Genomic DNA, 21081 nt, shown 5'->3' with positions numbered 1-21081 from the left:
TTAAAATTAGGGAGGTCAGCCGTTACAGCCAACCTCCAGTCCCAGTCCAGGCAGGAGGCAATCAAGAACTATGGCCAGGAGGCCCTGCCACAGCCCGTGACTTCACAGGCGCACCACATAAGTTCAACATGACGCCACGCAAGTCTCAACCCAACTCTGCAGAGTCCATACCAGCAAACCCACGCCATAAAAGTGCAAACCCCCATGTCCAAGATAATAAAGAACAACAATAAAATAAATGAAAAAAATATTAAAAATAAATAGGTAAAATAATAAATAAATACGTAAAAAAATAAATTAAATAAATTAATCAATAAAAACGAATTTAAAAAAAGGGGGTATAGCACGGCAGTTGGGCAGCACAGCCAGGGACCCAACAAGGAGGTAAAGCAGCCACCCCAACCCAGTAATGGGTGGGCCCACAGGGCCGCAGCGCGGAACGACTCAGGACAGATCCCGCCCACCCCAGGGGAAGGATGAAGCCCAAGGAGACCCGAAGCCAGGGGGAACGGGCCGGCCCACGCCAGACAGCGGCAAGCCCCCCAAACCCATAGGCGCAACAACCCGTCCAACCACCCACAAGAGGGGGTCAGCCCCCCTCCCAACCCAAGGCGACCGCACCCTGCCCCACCCGCATTCCAAACCCCGCCCAGCCACCACCAAATACCCCCAAACGCTAGACCACATGAGGATCAGTCCGCAGGGCCAGATCCAGGGAACACACTGCAGGCTCACTTAATACCGCGGGACCCGGCCCCCCCGGCACCCAGGACCTCCCCATCCACAGGGCAAAACCCCTAGGAGCAGAGTCACAGCCCTTTCCCCCATGGGAGTCAGGTCAGGAAATTAATTACAGTGCACAAAGAGATCGGAATTAAGTCAGTTGTTTTTTTGATTCAGTCGACGTTCTTTCCACAACTACATTATCTCATAAAATGTTTTGTAAAGGTTTATGCATAAATAATTTTTGGATTTCCAGTTCATGAGAATAGTCTTCTTGGTGATGCCTAATGCGTTGATAAGGAGGTATGTTTTGTTCATATCATGATCAGTTGCCGAGAGATCACCCAACAGGCAGAGTAAGGGGGTGATGGGAATGGGAATCTCTAAGGCCAATGACAGATTCTCGCACATTCCACGCCAGAAGTTATTCACGGGAGCACAGGACCACATTGAATGTACGGTAAGTAGTTATCTACCTTATTATCTGAGCAGAGTAAAAACAAATGTTAGAGTAAACTAAACCCATGTTATACATTCTTATGCAATGGTAATGTATTCTGTAAAGTAGCTTGTATCACCAAAAACTAATGTAAAATATCCAAACAACAGAATATTAAGAGATTATTACATTTTAACAGAAGCGTAGATAGAAACATGTTACAACAAAAGTAACCAGAAATTACCAGTAAATAAATAATAAACAAAATAATACAACCAGGAATGAGGGAATATGTTACCACATACGTCAGCAACAAATTTAGGAGCCTTTGTAACCCGTTTAAAAATGGTTCTACTGTATTATCATATATTAAAAACATTATATACCGTGATATTTATTGTTATCGCAGGAGGCCGAAATATATTCTGCAATATAGATTTTAGGCTATATCCCCTGTCCCTACTTGCTGCCCAGTATGACATAACAATAAAAAATAGAAATACAGTGTAGCGTACAAAGCCAAGTCAGCCCTCTTTCGTCTCGTTTTGACGAGACTCACCTCCAAGGCACACAGTAATCCTTACGGACTTAATTATTTTTTTCCGGTAAAATATCTCCCTTCCTTTAAGTTATTGTCTTTTATTTGTACAACAGTTATGTATGTTAACGAACCAGCTTAGTCACCTTGTGGTTAGAGTGTCTGCCCTGAGATTAGTAAGTCGTATGTTCAAACCCCGGTTGAGTCACACCAAAGACTATAAAAACGTGACCCATTACCTCCCTGCTTGGCACTCAGCATCAAGGGTTGGAATTGGGGGTTAAATCACCAAAATTATTCCTGAGCACGGCCACCACTGCTACTCACTGCTCCCCTAATTTCCCAGAGGATGGAACAAGGGGATGGGTCAAATGCAGAGGTTAATTTCATCACACCTAGTGTGTGTGTGACAGTCATTGGTACTTTTACTTTAACGTTTAACTTTAATAAACCACAATCTGTTGTGTTGTGTACACACAGTGATTCTCAAACTGTGGTGCACGTACTTTACGCCAAAAAAGTCTGCAAATATGTACTGTAAATTGCAAGGGTCAATCACGATCTACCAGTCGATCTTTGGGACCTTACCGGTCGTTTCATTACAAAAATATTAGGAAAAAAAAGGATTAATACGACATCAATGCATGACAACCCCACCCGGAGAGTGATCAACAGACTTGCCAAGAATTTTAACCCCTCAACATGCCCGCACGCCTCTGCCTCTCTCTCTTCAGCCTCTCATCCCACAGCTCTCGACATCGAGGCCCCACCCCCCGGAGCACTGCCGTCCACTACAGCCGCTCGTCTCGCAAACGCGCATTTTATGTCATGCGCAAACATCACGCATAAAGGCTGATTGTTGCAATGCATCAGACATTTTCTAGTATCCAACATCAAACAACTCTTCCCTCAACTACGAGCCGATGGCCATTATCGCTCGTCTGCGATGGGAACAAACAAGTCAAATTCCAGAGTCCGTGAATATTGCTCCAAAGTACGGATTTTGTGTTGAATTGTAAATACACAACCAAACAGTGACTTATACAAAGACAGTAATATATGATCAAAGAAGGCAGCTGCCTGGTTGCCTGGATTTCGAACTACCTCACCGACAGGCCACAGTACGTCAGACTGAAGGACATCACGTCTGACAGTGTGATCAGCAGCACCGGAGCACCGCAGGGAACGGTGCTGGCCCCTCTTCTCTTCACCCTGTACACCGCTGACTTCTGCTACAACTCAGAGCTGTGTTACATCCAGAAGTACGCGGATGACACAGCCATCGTCGGGTGCATCAGGGACGGCAGAGAGGAGGAGTTTCAGAACCTGGTGAGGGAATTTGTTGTCTGGTGCCACACGAACGTCTTGCAGCTCAATCTGTCAAAGACCAAGGAGCTGGTCATTGATTTTGGGAGGTCGAGTCCACGGTCACAACCTATTGTGATCGAGGGAGTTGAGGTACAGACCGTGGACTCATTTAAGTACCTCGGGGTTTGGGTGGACAATAAGCTGGACTGGACTGTTAACTCGGACCACCAGTACAAGAAAGGACAGGAGACTGCACTCCTTCAACATTTGTAGAAAACTCCTTTGTATGTACTACCAGTCTGTGGTTGCCAGTGTTCTGTTCTACATGGTAGTGTGCTGGGGGGGCAGTACATCTAAGAAGGACAGCTCCAGACTTGAGAAACTGATCAGGCGGGCCGGTTCTACAATCGGAATGAAACTGGACTCACTGGTGACGGTGGCAGAGAAGAGGACTGTGGACAAACTAGTGAGCATCCTGGATGATACCAGTCACCCTCTGCATAGCGTTATCAGTAGCCAGAGGAGCCTGTTCAGTGCTAGACTGCTTCATCCCAAGTGCAGGACTAATAGACTCAAGAACTCCTTTGTCCCACACGCCATTAGACTGTACAACTCCTCTCTGGGACGGGGGGGTATTAGGATGACAGGGGATGTAAAACATTAACAGTGCAATACGTTTTCATAACATGGTCACTACTGCCTACTTTGTCTTGTTATATTCTTATTTTACTGTTATATTGTTATTCCCATTGTTTTTATTCTTTTTGTAATATTTCTCTATTTTGTTTCCTTTTGAACCCCCATTATTTACTTTTTACTTTTTTCTTTAAATTGATCTCAACTTTGTACACTGCTGCTGGAATTTTAATTTTCCTGAAAGAACTCTCCTGAAGGAATCAATAAAGTACTATCTATCTATCTATCTATCTAGCTAAAGGACTTCCCCATTTTGTCACACAGGAAAACCCCGCCAGGTGAACAGCTGATTTTACTACTTCCAGCACTGACATATGATTGATTGATTGAAACTTTTATCAGTAGACTGCACAGAACAGTACATATTCCGTACAATTGACCACTAAATGGTAACACCCAAATGAGTTTTTCAACTTGTTTAAGTCAGGGTACACTTAAATCAATTCATGGTTGTCATTCATATGACAACCATGTGACTCGCATCACACAAATCCACTACAGTACTAAGACTATAGTGCCCATATACCGTGGGCCAATGACTCGTTTGTCATTGGCCTAGGCCCCTAGGCACATTACAAAGAACAACAAAAGAACACCTGCAAAAACTGGGAATGATACTCCATATACTAGTGGTCACCAACCTTTTCGAGCCCATGATCCCTGGGCATATATATATAAATATATCTGCGATGAGGTGGCGACTTGTCCAGGATGTATCCCACCTTCCGCCCCATTGAAGCTGAGATAGGCACCAGCGACCCCAAAGGGAATAAGCGGTAGAAATGGATGGACGGATGGATATATATTATATATAAATGTGTATGTGTGTGTATATATATATATATATATATATATATATATATATATATATATATATATATATATATATATATATATATATATATATATATATACACACACACATGTATATATATATACATATATATACACACACACAGGTATATATATATATATATATATATATATATATATATATACATGTATATATATATATACATACACATATACATACATATATATATATATATATGTATATATATATATATATATATATATATATATATATATATATTCACGGTGGAAGAGGGGTTAGTGCGTCTGCCTCACAATACGAAGGTCCTGCAGTCCTGGGTTCAAATCCAGGCTCGGGATCTTTCTGTGTGGAGTTCGCATGTTCTCCCCGTGAATGCGTGGGTTCCCTCCCGGTACTCCGGCTTCCTCCCACTTCCAAAGACATGCACCTGGGGATAGGTTGATTGGCAATACTAAATTGGCCCTAGTGTGTGACTGTGAGTGTGAATGTTGTCTGTCTATCTGTGTTGGCCCTGCGATGAGGTGGCGACTTGTCCAGGGTGTACCCCGCCTTCCGCCCGATTGTAGCTGAGATAGGCGCCAGCGCCCCCCGCGACCCCGAAAGGGAATGGGCGGTAGAAGATGGATGGATATATATATATATATATATATATATATTAGGGCTGCGAATCTTTGGGTGTCCCACGATTCGATTCAATATCGGTTCTTGGGGTCGCGATTCGATTATAAATAGATTTTTTTGATTCAACGCGATTTTCGATTCAAAAACTATATTTTTCCGATTCAAAACGATTCTGTATTCATTCAATACATAGGATTTCAGCAGGATCTACCCCAGTCTGCTGACATTCGAGCAGAGTAGTAGATTATTTTGAATAAAGTTTTTATAATTGTAAAGGACAATGTTTTATCAACTGATTGCAATAATGTAAATTTGTTTTAACTATTAAACGAACCAAAAATATGACTTATTTTATCTTTGTGAATACATTGGACACAGTGTGTTGTCAAGCTTATGAGATGCGATGCAAGTGTAAGCCACTGTGACACTATTGTTCTTTTTTTTTTTTTTAAATGTCTAATAATAATGTCAATGAGGGATTTTTAATCACTGCTATGCTGAAATGCTAACTAATATTGATACTGTTGTTGATAATATTCATTTTTGTTTCACTACTTTTGGTTTGTTCTGCGTCGTGTTTGTGTCTCCTCAATTGCTCTATTTATTGCAGTTCTGAGTGTTGCTGGGTCAGGTTTGGTTTTGGAATTGGTTTGCATTGTTATGGTATTGCTGTGTATTGTTTTGTTGGATTGATAAAAAAATTGAATAATATGAAAAAAATAAAAATTAAAAATAAAAAATATATTGATTTTTAAAAAAATGAGAATCGATTCTGAATCGCACAATGTGAGAATTGCGATTCAAATTCTAATCGATTTTTTCTCACACCCCTAACATATATATATATATATATATATATATATATATATATATATATATATATATATATATATATATATATATATATATATATATATATGAGATAGGCTCCAGCACCCCCTGCGACCCCAAAAGGGACAAGTGGTAGGAAATGGATGGATGGAAATATACATACATACATACATATATATATACATATATATATATATATATAAACATATATATATATACATATATATATATATATATATACACACATATACATATATATATATATATATATATATATATATATATATATATATATATATATATATATATATATATATATATATATATATATGTTTTAACAGTTTGTGTAATGTTACAGTGGCCAGAATTTTAAATATATTTGCTATAAAAAAACAAAACTCTAGCCTGTTTTTGCTGAATACTTAGGCCTACTGCGCTACTGTAATTACATGTTGCCCATTATGGTGGTACTTGGGGAGCCAAGTGTTTTCTGAGGTGGTACTTGGTGAAATAAGTTTGAGAACTACTGGTGTATTTGTACGACTTAAAGATGTGTGACTCGAAGGACGCCTAAAATAAAATAAAAAAATGATGTACAGTATTGCTTTGAGTATGTTTTTATGTCTATACCGTAATATGATATGACTTTGTTGATGATGTGCGATATTAGAGGGATACAGCTGAACAAACCAACAGAGTGACTTCCATATTTGCTTCCATTGTACAGTACATCACGACCACACGCACACAAACACGCACACACACTTTTGCCCCACTGACAAAAGATTGCAGTTTCCCCTGGTAAAAACACCACAAACACCTGCAACACACGTAGTCAACATCATAATACCTCTATTACTATACTCACAATAATTCGACTAATTGCTGCCTCAGTCAAAAATACTTAATGCAAAAAAGGCTGTATACTTCCGGAAGATATGAATACCCAACACGATATTTAACAGGTGTCATAGTGACAGCAGAAAAAAGGGGGAAAACAGTTAAAGAGGCAAAACAGGTTTTTAGGATACAGAACTTGTCGTCTTAAAAATGTGTATTTTATTTTTTTTGTACCAAGCTGAAAACACCCACCTCTTTCTTGACGGTGCGCAGCAGCTTCTGGCGTGTCTCAGCTTCTAACGACACACAAACAAAGATATGACATTTTGTCGTTGACCTAACTCTTAAGTAATGTTTGTTCAAATATGAATACAAGAAATGTTTTAATTACAAAGATGTTCGCGTTTCCTACCTGCCATGATTGTTGCCATGGATCCAGAGCTCCTTCCGCGCTCAGCACCTCCCATCAAAAAGACCTGCGACTTCGGCAAGTGTCCCAAGACTCCGCCCCCTCCCTCTGGAGACACGCCTCTTAAAAAGACAGGCATCTTTCTCCCTGCGTTTTTGCAATGATATGGAAAACTGTGACTAAGTTCCTGTTTACACTAAGCCGGTTAAGATTCCATCCATCCATTTTTGACCGCTTATTCCCCTGGTGCCTATCTCAGCTACAATCGGGCGGAAGGCGCTGTACACTGTGGACAAGTCGCCACCTCATCACAGGGCCAACACATATAGACCATATTCACACTCACATTCACACACTAGGGCCAATTTAGTGTTGCCAATCAACCTATCCCCAGGTGCTTGTCTTTGGAAGTTGGAGGAAATCGAAGTACCTGGAGGGAACCCACGCATTCACGGGGAGGACATGCAAACTCCACACAGAAAGAACCCGAGCCCGGGATTGAACCCTGACTACTCAGGACCTTCGTATTGTGAGGCAGACGCACTAACCCCTCTTCCACCGTGAACCCCTGGTTAAGGTTATCTAGGATAAATACCACCTAACCTCATCCGTGTCCATACACAACAATGCCACCGTTTAAGACCCCCACCTCCCTCCGTCCGCCGGCGACCTAATACGCATGCGCTTTGTATGCAAGTTCTTAAATTTAACTTATCTGAACAATATCTAGTGTTGTGGCATTTCAATTAACTGGAATGCAGCTGAGATAGGCTCCAGCACCCCCGCGACCCCGAAAGGGACAAGTGGTATAAAAAGGATGGATGGGATGGATGGAATCCAGTGTGCTGTGGAGCCCAATTGTAGTGAATCACACCTGAGCCATCATAAATCAATAAAATATTTAATAACCATGTAAAAGTACACAATGTGTCAAAGAACATTTTACATCAATCAGTCACTCTTTTGCCTTCACCTTCATTGTCCATTCGTTTTTGGTGACTTTATATACTCTGGACCTACATGGCGGACAAGAACTGATACAGTCCGGTTTGCCAGTCCAAAAGCATTAGCCGTTTTCCGTGGTTTTCACTCGACGGCCAGGTAATAAATACAAAGTACATGCTACCTTCTTTTATCACATCCACGGGAGCACACATTCTCGGTGACTCTCCTTCGACAAATGTAAATGGTAAATGGGTTATACTTGTATAGCGCTTTTCTACCTTCAAGCTACTCAAAGCGCTTTGATACTATTTCCACATTCACCCATTCACACACACATTCACACACTGATGGCGGGAGCTGCCTTGCAAGGCCCTAACCACGACCCATCAGGAGCAAGGGTGACGTGTCTTGCCCAAGGATACAAGGGACGAGACGAGGTTGGTAGAATTTGGGGATTGAACCAGGAACCCTCAGGTTGCTGGCACGACCAATCTCTCAACCGCGCCACGCCGTCCCCAATGTACTAAGTTTTTCGGTAAGTAGAATCATAGCTGACCGCAACATTTGAAGGTTCTCTTGCCCTCTGAAAAGAGTTGTATCAGCAATACATAGACATACAATACCTGTAAATGACTATCATTAACACGTACACTTTTTGTTTATTAGTTGTTAATACATATGTATATATAATGTGTATACATGTTGTGCATCCTGCACTTACACACTGTCCTTAACTGGCAGAGCACGGTCGTACGATGACTATTTCGATCGCACCTTGCTAAAAATAATTTAAAATTTACACTCACAATGTGATTGCTTGCCACATTCATGTGCATCATGGACTCATCATTTCATAAATGCAATTGCTCCTCTCGCAACTAGTTCATCCGCCATTTTCCACAAAATAAATAGTCAGAGCAACGCTAAATAAATAAGCTTGCAAATTATTACTGTAATAGTCTTATTTTGGGTCTCAATCATATCCTTAGAAGGGAACTGCACTTTTTTTGGTCACAATCATTTAAAGACATGACAACGGATATATTTTTAATGCATTCTAAACAGCAAACAAATGCGTTCAAAAATCCGCTTACAAGGAAGCCTACAGGGGAGGCGCTCTATTAATAAAATGATAAATGGGATGTACTTGTATAGCGCTTTTCTACCTTCAAGGTACTCAAAGCGCTTTGAGACACTACTTCCACATTTACCCATTCACACACATTCACACACTGATTGAGGGAGCTGCCTTGCAAGGCGTTAATCAGCACCCATCAGGAGCAAGGGGGAAGTGTCTTGCTCTATTCAGCCTATAAAGCCCTTTAAAAATCATCCAAACACCTCCATCACGGTTTCATGTAAGAATAGTTGTGGTCAAAAATTTTGCATACACTTGTAAACAACATCATGTCATGGCTGTCTTGAGTTTCCAATCATTTCTACAACTCTTATTTTTTTCGGATAGAGTGATTGGAGCACATACTTCTTAGTCACAAAACACATTCATTAAGTTTGGTTCTCCAATTAATTTATTATGGGTCTACTGAAAAAGTGACCAAATCTGCTGGGTCAAAAGTATACATACAGCAATGTTAATATTTGGTTTCATGTCCCTTGTAGATGTTTCACTGCAATAAGACGCTTTTGGTAGTCATCCACAAGTTTCTGGCAAGCTTCTGGTTGAAATGTTGACCACTCCTCTTGACAAAATTGGTGCAGTTCAGCTAAATGTGTTGGTTTTCTGACATTGACTTGTTTCTTCAGCATTGTCCACACGTTTAAGTCAGGAATTTGGGAATGCCATTCTAAAACATTAATTCTAGCCTGATTTAGTCCAATCCATTTACCACTTTTGACGTGTGTTTGGGGTCATTGTCCTGTTGGAACACCCAACTGCACCCAAGACCCAACCTCCGGGCTGATGATTTTAAGTTGTCCTGAAGAAATGTTTCATTGTCCCATTTAAAGCACCATTTCCATTGGCAGCCAAACAGGGCCAGAGCATAATAGAAAAGGTCTTATTTTTGTCCATGTGATGTCAGATGAAAAAACTCAACCCAGCCATGACATTATGTCCTTCACAAGTGTATGTAAACTTTTGACCATGATTGTATATTGGTAATGTATAAATGGGCACATTTATAATAAAAAATATTTACGTATTTTGTTCATTTTAAGCGAATTATTTTAAAAAAATGCATTGGGATGTTCGCTTTTTTTAACTACATAACTGATTACTGTTTACTGCAGACTTTATGAGAGCCAACAAAAATAATAAAACATCACTTACTGTATAATGTCTGCTGTCACTGGGATGCAGACTGCTAGGACGTTCATGTATTCCCTTTTAGATGAATAATGACTCATAATCCTCGCAAAGAAAAGGGGGGTGGAATCAAACATATTTTGTGTTGTTCTTGACATTCCGGGTCTAAATTGACTGTCAAAGTATACCAACTTGTCGGATAAGATCCTCTTACTCCTACTATCCAGGTTAGAGGCATGATTTATGATCTAGAATAAAATTTGAGGAGCAAGGAAATGTCAACAATGGCACACAAGCTTGTGATCACACCGCCGCTATAAATAGTTGGTCTGCGTTAGAGCTTATAATAACATTACTAATACTCGGTTAGTAGTCAAGTCACAAAATGTAAATGGTGTATTCTTCAAGTGGATGGTTTTTAAGTGGGTTTTATGGGCGGAATAGAGGACCTCCTATTGGATACCCTGTAAGCTGACTTTTATTTACTATTTAGATTGCATGAAAAAGAATTCATCCGTCGTCATGTCCTTCATAATGATTGTGAAAGGTAGGAAAATTCCCCAAAAAAGTGCAGTTCCCCTTTAACGGGGCCAACTTATGCAAATTCAACTTGTGTTCCTTATTAGTACCTGCTGTTGTGTCTTTGGGATCTGCATCTGCAAATTTGAAAGCAAACCGTTTATAAAATAGTCTTGCCTTCCTTCATAGTTAGAATTTACTCGAATTGTGACGTTTATCCGCCTCCATACATGGTATAAATTTACTAATAAACGTTTGTGCTGGTCAGCCATTGTCGTCCGACGCTGTCGTCAACAAATCCTTCTTTTTTGCTATCCTCTTGTTGTGGGACATACTGGCTTGTACATGCACATGCATCCTGCACTGTTGCCATTTCTAATACAAAGTAGCGAATACCCATCCATCCATTTTTCTACCATATGTCCCTTTCAGTGTCGTGGAGGTGGCTGGAGCCTATTCTAGCTGCATTCGGGTGGAACACCCTGGATAAGTTGCCACCTCAGTTTGAATTCAATCTGTCAATCGACTCGCTATAAGGAAGGGCTAAAAACTAGAAAAAAGATGGCGGGAAAAAAAACGACGCATCTTGGAGAGATGATCAGAAAGCCATTTGAAATTGGTCTGTAAAACATAATCCGCGCAAAATTTTGACTGAGAAATCACTGTTGCATGCTATAAAAAAATTTGCACAATTTACTTTAAACACTATAGCGTCACAATGTATAGAACATTAGGGTATGCTGATGTTTTATCTGTTAATTTTACAGTTGATAACTGTTTTTGCTTCTAGTAAATTACTATGAAATAAACCTGATATATTGTCAACCTGTTTACAAAAAAAAACATGGAATTTACAGTAAAATACTGGCTGCTGTGGTTATCATGGGAATTCAATGTGAAACAGATTAGGGCTAATTTTGGTGTTGCCCCTCAGCATATCCCCAGGTGCATGTCTTTGGAGATGGAAGGAAGCCGCAGTACTCGGAGAAAAAACAGTCATGGGGAGACTATGCAAACTCCCCACAAAAAGACCCCTAGGGCAGGATGCCAACCCAGGACCTTTTCACTGTGAGGCATGAGCACTAACCACTGCACCCTTTCACCAATACGCTACAAAACGCCTGTGTTTCCTAGACATGTGAGTGGTACATGAGGATTTTAACTTGAAAGTATTTGTACAAGCTTTCACTATAGACAACTCACCACATGGCCTTCCGCAACATGTTCCTTCAAGTGAGTTATTAAAAATGAGCCTTAAATGCTCCGTATCAGCTGCTAGCAGCAGTTCCAGCACACTTAAACACACAGTGTGGATTATTTCGACGCAGTTTGCAATGCACATAGGCATAACCACTCAATGTCTGAAACGACTTGCCACAAAGATAGAAGAAAATATGTTGTTAGCCAAAAGTTAACAAGGCTAATGCGTCAACAGAAATCCCTAAAACAAAAACAATCATAGACAGAATATTACCGGTCATTCTTGAGTGTTTGCATGCATGACATTACAGTATTTGCACATGCATTGTACACTTTTTCATTATTTGCCCAGTAAAGTCATGTGTTTTCTAAGTATTAAAACCATAGTAATTTAGGTAATCTACTGTTTCTTGGTTTGTAGGAATCCACTGCATTTACCACCGTGATAAACTATTTTAGATTTTACGGTGTTTTACTGTTACTATTTAAAAATTGCTTGCCATTGTTTTTATGGCCATTTTTTTGTGCAAATGTAGACCACAAAGATTATTTAAATGCAGAAAAAAGTCATAATATGACCCTTTTAATGACATTATTTTGTTTGTAGGTGCCACATTTTGTGGCTAGGATTTAAAGGCCTACTGAAATGAGATTTTCTTATTTAAACGGGGATAGCAGGTCCATTCTATGTGTCGTACTTGATCATTTTGCGATATTGCCATATTTTTGCTGAAAGGATTTAATAGAGAACATCGACAATAAAGTTTGCAACTTTTGGTGCTGATAAAAAAGCCTTGCCTGTACCGGAAGTCGCAGACGATGACATCACAAGGGTGAGTGCTCCTCACGTCCTCACATTGTTTATAATGGGCACCTCCAGCAGCAAAAGCTATTCGGACTGAGAAAATGTAAATTTCCCCATAATTTGAACGAGGATGAAAGATTCGTGGATGATGATATTGATAGCGAAGGACTAGAAAAAAAATAAAATAAAGTTTAAAAAAGAAAAGGCGATTGCATTGGGACGGATTCAGATGTTTTTAGACACATTTACTAGGATAATTCTGGGAAATCCCTTATCCTTCTATTGTGTTGCTAGTGTTTTAGTGAGATTAAATAGTACCTGATAGTCTGAGGGGTGTTTTCCACGGGTGTCTTGAGGCCAGTGTTTGAGGGAAGTCACGGCAGATACAAGGACGGCGCAAACTCCACAGATCTCCGGTAAGAGGCGACTTTTTAACACATTTTTCTCACCAAAACCTGTCGGTTGACAAGTGGTCGGGATCCATGTTCGCTTGACCGCTCTGATCCATAGTAAAGCTTCACTTCCGGGAATTTTAAACAAGGAATCACCGTGTGTTTGTGTGGCTAAAGGTTAAAGCTTCCCAATTCCAACTTTCTACTTTGACTTCTCCATTATTAATTGAACAAATTGCAAAAGATTCGGCAACACAGATGTCCAGAATACTTTTTAAATGCGCGATGGAAAGAGACGACTTTTAACCGCAAATGGTGCTGCGCCAATATTTCCTGACAGTCACGCGCGCATGTCATCATTCCGCGACGTTTTCAACAAGAAACTCTGCGGGAAATTTTAAATTGCAATTTAGTAAATTAAACCGGCTGTATTGGCATGTGTTGCAATGTTAATATTTCATCATTGACATATAAACCATCAGACAGCGTGGTCGGTAGTGGAGGGTTTCAGTAGGCCTTTAAAGGAGACTTATGATGATTCTAAGCATTAACCACGTCTATGTTTGCCACCTCTTATTGTTTATAATGTATATAATAGATCTACTCTCTATTTTATGCTGTGATTTTTTGCTGCAGCTGTGTCATATACTGTAATGGTAATTGGGATTTGTTATGTATTGTATATATCATATAAAAATATAATATTATATAATAATACAATATATCAGTATATATTACATACTGTATATATAATATGTAAATATTACATATATGTTATATTCTACATTGCTAATATGGTACATTTTTTTGTCTACTTTATACCTGCATTATTCTTTCCATCCTTTCCCGTTCCATCCTTTGTAACTGAGTTATAAATAAATGATAAATGGGTTGTACTTGTATAGCGCTTTTCTACCTTCAAGGTACTCAAAGCGCTTTGACACTACTTCCACATTTACCCATTCACACACACATTCACACACTGATGGAGGGAGCTGCCATGCAAGGCGCCAACCAGCACCCATCAGGAGCAAGGGTGAAGTGTCTTGCTCAGGACACAACGGACGTGACGAGGTTGGTACTAGGTGGGATTTGAACCAGGGACAGTCGGGTTGCGCACGGCCACTCTCCCACTGCGCCACGTTACTGTGTGAAACAATTTCCCTTGTGGATCAATATAGTTTGTCTAAGTCTAAGTCTAATCTAAGTTCAACACACTTCTTTGTGGTACAATAAACAATTTGATTTTTTTTTGTAGACATCAGAGCAGTTTGGACAGCATGGGATGAGAAGCGGCAGCTATCAGTATTAGTACGAATAAAACAGCAGAGATGAGGGACTGCATGCAAGCTCACGTCTAAATTCATGAGCCTTATGATTTGACATTGTTTGACACGAGTATCCAACATTGTGACAACATAAGTCAGAAAAGAGGAAAATCATCATAGGTCCCCCTCTGAGAGTAGTCTATTTTTTCTTTCTTCTTTTTTTTTTTTTTTGAAAAAACAAAACAAAACGGAGGGACTCAGGGTATAACTCACACAAGGAAGAGATAGGCAATAAACAGTAGGAGGAAGAAGAGTATATTGTATTGTGAGTGCGCGTCGATGTGGGACGATGACGCACCAGTAAAACAGGTTGTACACTTATTTTGTCCTATTGCCATCTTGTGGCCGATACTTCTAACTGCAGGCACACATTACTGCAAATTAGGGCTCATATACTATAGAGCAGGGGTCACCAACCTTTTTGAAACCACGAGCTACTTCTTGGGTTCTGATTGATGCGAAGGGCTACCAGTTTGATACACACTTAAATAAATTGCCAGAAATAGCCAATTTGCTCAATTTACCTTTAACTCCATCCATCCATTTCCTACAGCTTATTCCCTTTTTGGAGTCTCAGGGGGCGCTGGCGCCTATCTCAGCTACAATCGGGCGGAAGGCGGGGTACACACTGGACAAGTCGCCACCTCATCGTAGGGCCAACACAGATAGACAGACAACATTCACACTCACATTCACACACTAGGGACAATTTAGTGTTGCCAATCAACCTATCCCCAGGTGCATGTCTTCGATGTTCTTATTAATAATTAATTATATTTATCTATGTGGAAACTCTGATCATCTTAATGATTTCTCACAATAAATATATATAGAAACAGATAAATATCATTATGCAACACTTTATTTTTATATTTTCTCTACATGCACATTTTTCAAATTGAACATTTTTAAATGATCCCAATATCCCATTTCAACTATCTAGCCACTAACATTTTTTAACAAATCATGAATTACTTTGCACCACGTTTGTACAAATAATAACTCATGTAAAATACAAAAGTCAACTCTCAAATTGTTAAATAAATCATGCTGTCACACTTTGAACTGGACACCAAATCTGTTATCTGTTTCTTTGTCAGTTAGTGGGAAGCCTGGCATTGCATGCTGTTAACTGCGTGAGTCAGTGAGTCTTGCAGATGTGCATCAGTGAGGCGTGTTCTGTGTTGGTTTTTGATGAAGTTCAAAAGACTAATTCACAAAGATAATTTGAACCAAACAGGCTTGCAACCTTCATAGCTGCTGTGCATACACCACTGTACTTTTCTCTGTCAACAAGGCACCAAAAGTTTGGTGCAGCCTGGTGGGCTTTAAATTTTAAATTTTCAGGAAAGAAGAGGAAGGAATTTAAAAGGTAAAAGGGTTATATGTGTTTAAAAAGCCTAAAATCCTTTTTAAAGTTGTATTTTTTTCTCCAAAATTGTCTTTCTTAAAGTTATAAGAAGCAAAGTAAAAAAATAAATGAATTTATTTAAACAAGTGAAGACCAAGTCTTTAAAATACTTTCCCTGATTTTCAAATTCTATTTGAGTTTTGTCTCTCTTAGAATTAAAAATGCCGAGCAAAACGAGATCAGCTTGCGAGTAAATAAATACAATTTAAAAAATAGAGGCAGCTCACTGGCAAGTGCTGCTATTTGAGCTATTTTTAGAACAGGCCAGCGGGCGACTCATCTGGTTCTTACGGGCTACCTGGTGCCCGTGGGCACCGCGTTGGTGACCCCTGCTATAGAGCCAATACAACCACATGTTTGCATTGTTTTAAACGCTATCGCTGTTTTATCATTCATACATTCATTTCCTACCGATTTTCCGTCTCATATTGCAAAAATACATTTAGGATGTAACTGTACATAAATGATTCTTCATTTGCATTTGAATGCATTATCAATAAACCTAGAGCATTGTGAGTAAAGAAGAAAATAAGAGTAATTAAAACCGTAAAAAAAAATATATAATTGTATTAAATATTTCCCCCAATTATTATTAAAATTAAATATAGTTCAAAATTACCTTAAATAAAATAAAATATGCATGGATAAATTACAAATCAGCAGGTTTGTTTAAAAATATGTGCGCGTGTGTCTGTATTTATAATTTGTAAGTTTTGCATGCTATCCACAAGACAGCAACTTTACAACCCCATCGCACTCATGTGTCTTAATCCTTTCAAGATTCTCACCAAAAGGAAAACTATCAGTCAGAAGTTCAACACGTCGACCACATAGAGTGAAACGATCCTCAGGAAGTAGTTACAGAACAGTGCACCAGACGATGGAGTCTTCGGACCCTGAGTCCCGATCTGCCTGGGGGACTGAGCTGTCAGGTAGATCAGTCGGCGAAAGAATGCAGCGAATATGCAGCATGACAGACTGAGGAGTTGGGGCCTCACCCCAAAGCTGCATGCATGGTCTCAGCAGAAGCACCAACTACTGTAAACCCAAAAGTGAAAGCCAATGCCAAGATGAACACTTGGCCCCTGACCTGTAATCCTTTAGTCTTGCGGAGAATGATCAAAATAAAACTCTGTGAAAGACCCACAAGGGTGAGTTCAGCAGAGCAACATACAGAATGCATCAAAGAATATGTGTATGTTCCGTTCTGCCTGCTGATGTGACGATTATCGCAGGATTCCCTTGCAGGGGTGACTCACACCTGACATTGACATGAGGTAATAGCATGCCTTGTTAAATGTCAAAGCAGGACTTCTGCCTGAGTAAACAGCACACAAGAGTTCTTCCCCAGCTTGCCTACGGTATGGATTTGTTTTTATTGAGCACCTCTCAAAGTTCAAGCCGTCAGAGACATAGTGATCTGCAAACTCTTAGGTAGGACGCATGGTGCAATACAAAGACAGCCAAAATCTGTAAATCTGAAATACAACAATGCCGTGTCATCTCCACGTGTGCTTACCCGTTGGCAGAGTCTGCGGGCATGGCCGACATGCACATGTGTGATTGGAGTCGACGTGGCAATGGAGGCTCCTGTCAGTCTGATGTTCTTCTACTGCTGTGTGCCAATGCACATTGACAGGATAGTGTGCTGGTGAAGGCCAGAGCTATACGGGCGGTTGTCTTGTTGCTTCTAAGCCCCCAGGAGACGCACACCTCGGCTGAGAAGCCACAGTTTGCACCCTCGTCAATGTGGTTGGTTGAGTTTGGTTAGGGCAAAATATGACAAAATGCCATCTCGCACCTCTTGGGTGATGTGGACTTGGGAGTGGTCTTCCTTTTTTGACACCAGTGACCTCTGACCTCAAGTTTTCTGCAAATAAAACCAAAAACAAACTTTTAAATGACACATTGTCACCTGTGGCACATGGTTGCTGTTGTTGCCGTTATCCCAGGGTGCAGAGAAGACAGGCGATGTGCAAATAGAAGGTCCCTTTATTAGGTACTAGTGATGTAATATTGACATACTGCAATTTCAATATGTTTATGTTGTTTTTTATGTTTATGTTTTTTTCATGTTTAGAAGTTTATTCACAATACCATTTAACATTTACAATAGTGGTGAATATCATCATTTAAAGATGTTGGTATGTGAAAGGCTCCCCCAAATAAGCTAGATTAGAAGAAGCTTTTGATAGGGGGTCCAAAGGACAATATGTACATGGAAAGATCAAATTTGGTAGCAAGCACAACAACGAAAAACAAAAACAAAACAACAACAACGCTATATGATAAACACAAGATAATAGTACTAAAGCAAGCATACACATACGTACATACATACATTCATTCAACCATGCAAAACCCAACAGTAGTCTACCCCACATGAGGCATTAAAGATAGGTGGTTAATAGGTATTTTTTCAGTTTCCTTTTGATGTTGGAGAATGAATACAGCATCTTGAGGCTCTCATTAAGCTGCTTCCAAATCTTTGGTCCCCTGCATACGACACTGTGAGTGGTAAAAGCCAGTAAACGATGTTTACCTGTTATCAGATCTAAGTTACGAGTGTTGTGGGCATGCTGGGGATGGTAGATAGGAACCAAACTACAGAGCCTAAGATTCAGCTTGTAAATGACTTGATAGGTTAAACAAGCATTTTGATATCTTTATTTTTGATACTGTATCAGGGGTGTGCATACATTTTCAACCAAGGTTCTGCATACTGAAAAGTCAAGTATGTGGGAGCCATATTGATATTTTTTTAATTTAAAAAATGTAAAAAAACAACAACAAAACACGTTGTATTATAGGTTATCATATTATTATCATCAGTTAGAACAAGGGTAGGGAACCTATGGCTCTAGAGCCAGATGTGGCTCTTTTGATGACTGCATCTGGCTCTCAGATAAATCTTAGCTGACATTGCTTAACACGATAAGTCATGAATAATTTCGCTGGTAATCACAGTGTTAAAAATAACGTTCAAAATATAAAACATATTTCAATCAAGGGCTTCACGGTGGCAGAGGGGTTAGTGCGTCTGCCTCACAATACAAAGGTCCTGCAGTCCTGGGTTCAAATCCAGGCTCGGGATCTTTCTGTGTGGAGTTTGCATGTTCTCCCCGTGAATGCGTGGGTTCCCTCCGGGTACTCCGGCTTCCTCCCACTTCCAAAGACATGCACCTGGGGATAGGTTGATTGCCAACACTAAATTGGCCCTAGTGTGTGAATGTGAGTGTGAATGTTGTCTGTCTATCTGTGTTGGCCCTGCGATGAGCTGGCGACTTGTCCAGGGTGCACCCCGCCTTCCGCCCGATTGTAGCTGAGATAGGCGCCAGCGCCCCCCGCGACCCCGAAAGGGAATAAGCGGTAGAAAATGGATGGATGGATTTCAATCCAACCATCCATTTTCTATCGCACCTGTTCAAGATGTCGCATTAATGGTAAGAAGTATTATATTTAGTATTGGTTAACTTTAAAATAACAATATTATTAAAAAGAATAAGAGACTAATTATACTCTAAAAATGTTGTTCTTACTTAAAAATGCACACTTTTAGTTGCATTCAGTGTTTAAAAATATTATATGGCTCTCAAGGAAATACATTTTGAAATATTTGGCTTTCATGGCTCTCTCAGCCAAAAAGGTTCCCGACCTCTGAGTTAGAACATTTCAGCTTTTTCTCATTGCTTACCGATTTTTCTGTACTTTTTTCTTAAATTTTTACTATTGTTTTTCCCATCTAAGAATGGAATACCAAATAATAAAAATAGTATCATGATTGTGTAAATGCATAATCTAGTGTATAAAAATATTAATGTTCAGTTACATATTTAACAGTGTTCATTACTGTGAAGTGTGAAGTGAAGTGAATTATATTCATATAGCACTTTTCTCTAGTAACTCAAAGCGCTTTACATTGTGAAACCCAATATCTAAGTTGCATATTCAAACCAGTGTGGGTGGCAATGTGAGCAGGTGGGTAAAGTGTCTTGCTCAAGGACACAACGGCAGTGACTAGGATGGCAGAAGTGGGGATCGAACCTGCAACCCTCAAGTTGCTGGCACGGCCACTCTACCAACTTACTGAAATGGTAACATCTACTGATGTTATAATTTTTTCAAATTAATTAATTCCCGGCTGGCCTAGGAACGCCTCAGGATCCTCCGGGAGGAGCTGGACGAAGTGGCTGGGGAGAGGGAAGTCTGGGCTTCTCTGCTTAAGCTGCTGCCCCCACGACCCGACCTCGGATAAGCGGAAGAAGATTGATGAATGGATGGATGGATGGATGATCAATTCAGAAGTCAGTATTGTTTTATTTTGTAATCAACCAAATAACTAAATTTTGTTTATATTTTAAATATATTTAATTTTGAAAGCTTTTAATATTTATTTGATCAGGGTGTCTAAACTTTTTTTATTTAAAAAATGCTAAAAACACACGCATATATATGTATATATATACTATATATGTATATATATATATATATATATATATATATATACATATATATATATATACGTATATATATATACGTATATATATACAGTATATATATATATATATATAGACACACACATATATATTCAAACATATATATATACAGTATATATACAGTATATATATATATATATATATATATATATATATACAGTATATATACACTGTCTATAAAGACAAAATGTGTCGTAGGTGACTATAAATACAGTATATTATTATTATTAGTTTACACATTTTTGCCTTTTTCTCATTACATCCTGAAGATTTTTTCTTTTTTTTTACAGGTTTACTGTTGATGTTATATTATTATTTAAAAACACACAACTCCTTCAATTTTAGCATACACATTCGGTATATTTTCACAATGTTTCAGTATCGAATCGGTATCACTGTTACCAACATGAATTTTGCTCGGTATCGGATCAGAAAGAAAATCATTGGTATCGCACATCACTATTAGGTACCAAGCAGAG

The 21081-nt window shown here is 39.4% G+C and overlaps 1 protein-coding gene across 4 annotated transcripts in view; it reads right to left on the bottom strand.

Annotated features, from left to right (window-relative positions):
• Window positions 1–7324, bottom strand: part of sgsm1a (small G protein signaling modulator 1a) — an 81362-nt gene extending 74038 nt beyond the window's left edge. Inside the window, exons 1-2 of one of the 4 annotated variants that reach the window (XM_061906533.1) lie at window positions 7244–7324; window positions 7084–7127 (exon numbers count right to left, since the gene is read on the bottom strand). In XM_061906533.1, the coding sequence (XP_061762517.1) occupies window positions 7084–7127; window positions 7244–7298 (99 nt within the window). In that variant the 5' untranslated portion in view covers window positions 7299–7324. The remainder of the gene's footprint in view (window positions 1–7083; window positions 7128–7243) is intronic. The other 3 variants (XM_061906534.1, XM_061906536.1, XM_061906537.1) reach the window with 3 other exon arrangements.
• Between the last annotated feature and the right edge of the window lie 13757 nt (window positions 7325–21081).

Source organism: Nerophis ophidion, linkage group LG07 (assembly GCF_033978795.1).
Source record: "Nerophis ophidion isolate RoL-2023_Sa linkage group LG07, RoL_Noph_v1.0, whole genome shotgun sequence".
Taxonomy (NCBI): domain Eukaryota; kingdom Metazoa; phylum Chordata; class Actinopteri; order Syngnathiformes; family Syngnathidae; genus Nerophis; species Nerophis ophidion.
The sequence above is the reverse complement of the archived record's forward strand: the minus strand, read 5'-3'. Positions and strand labels throughout refer to the sequence as shown.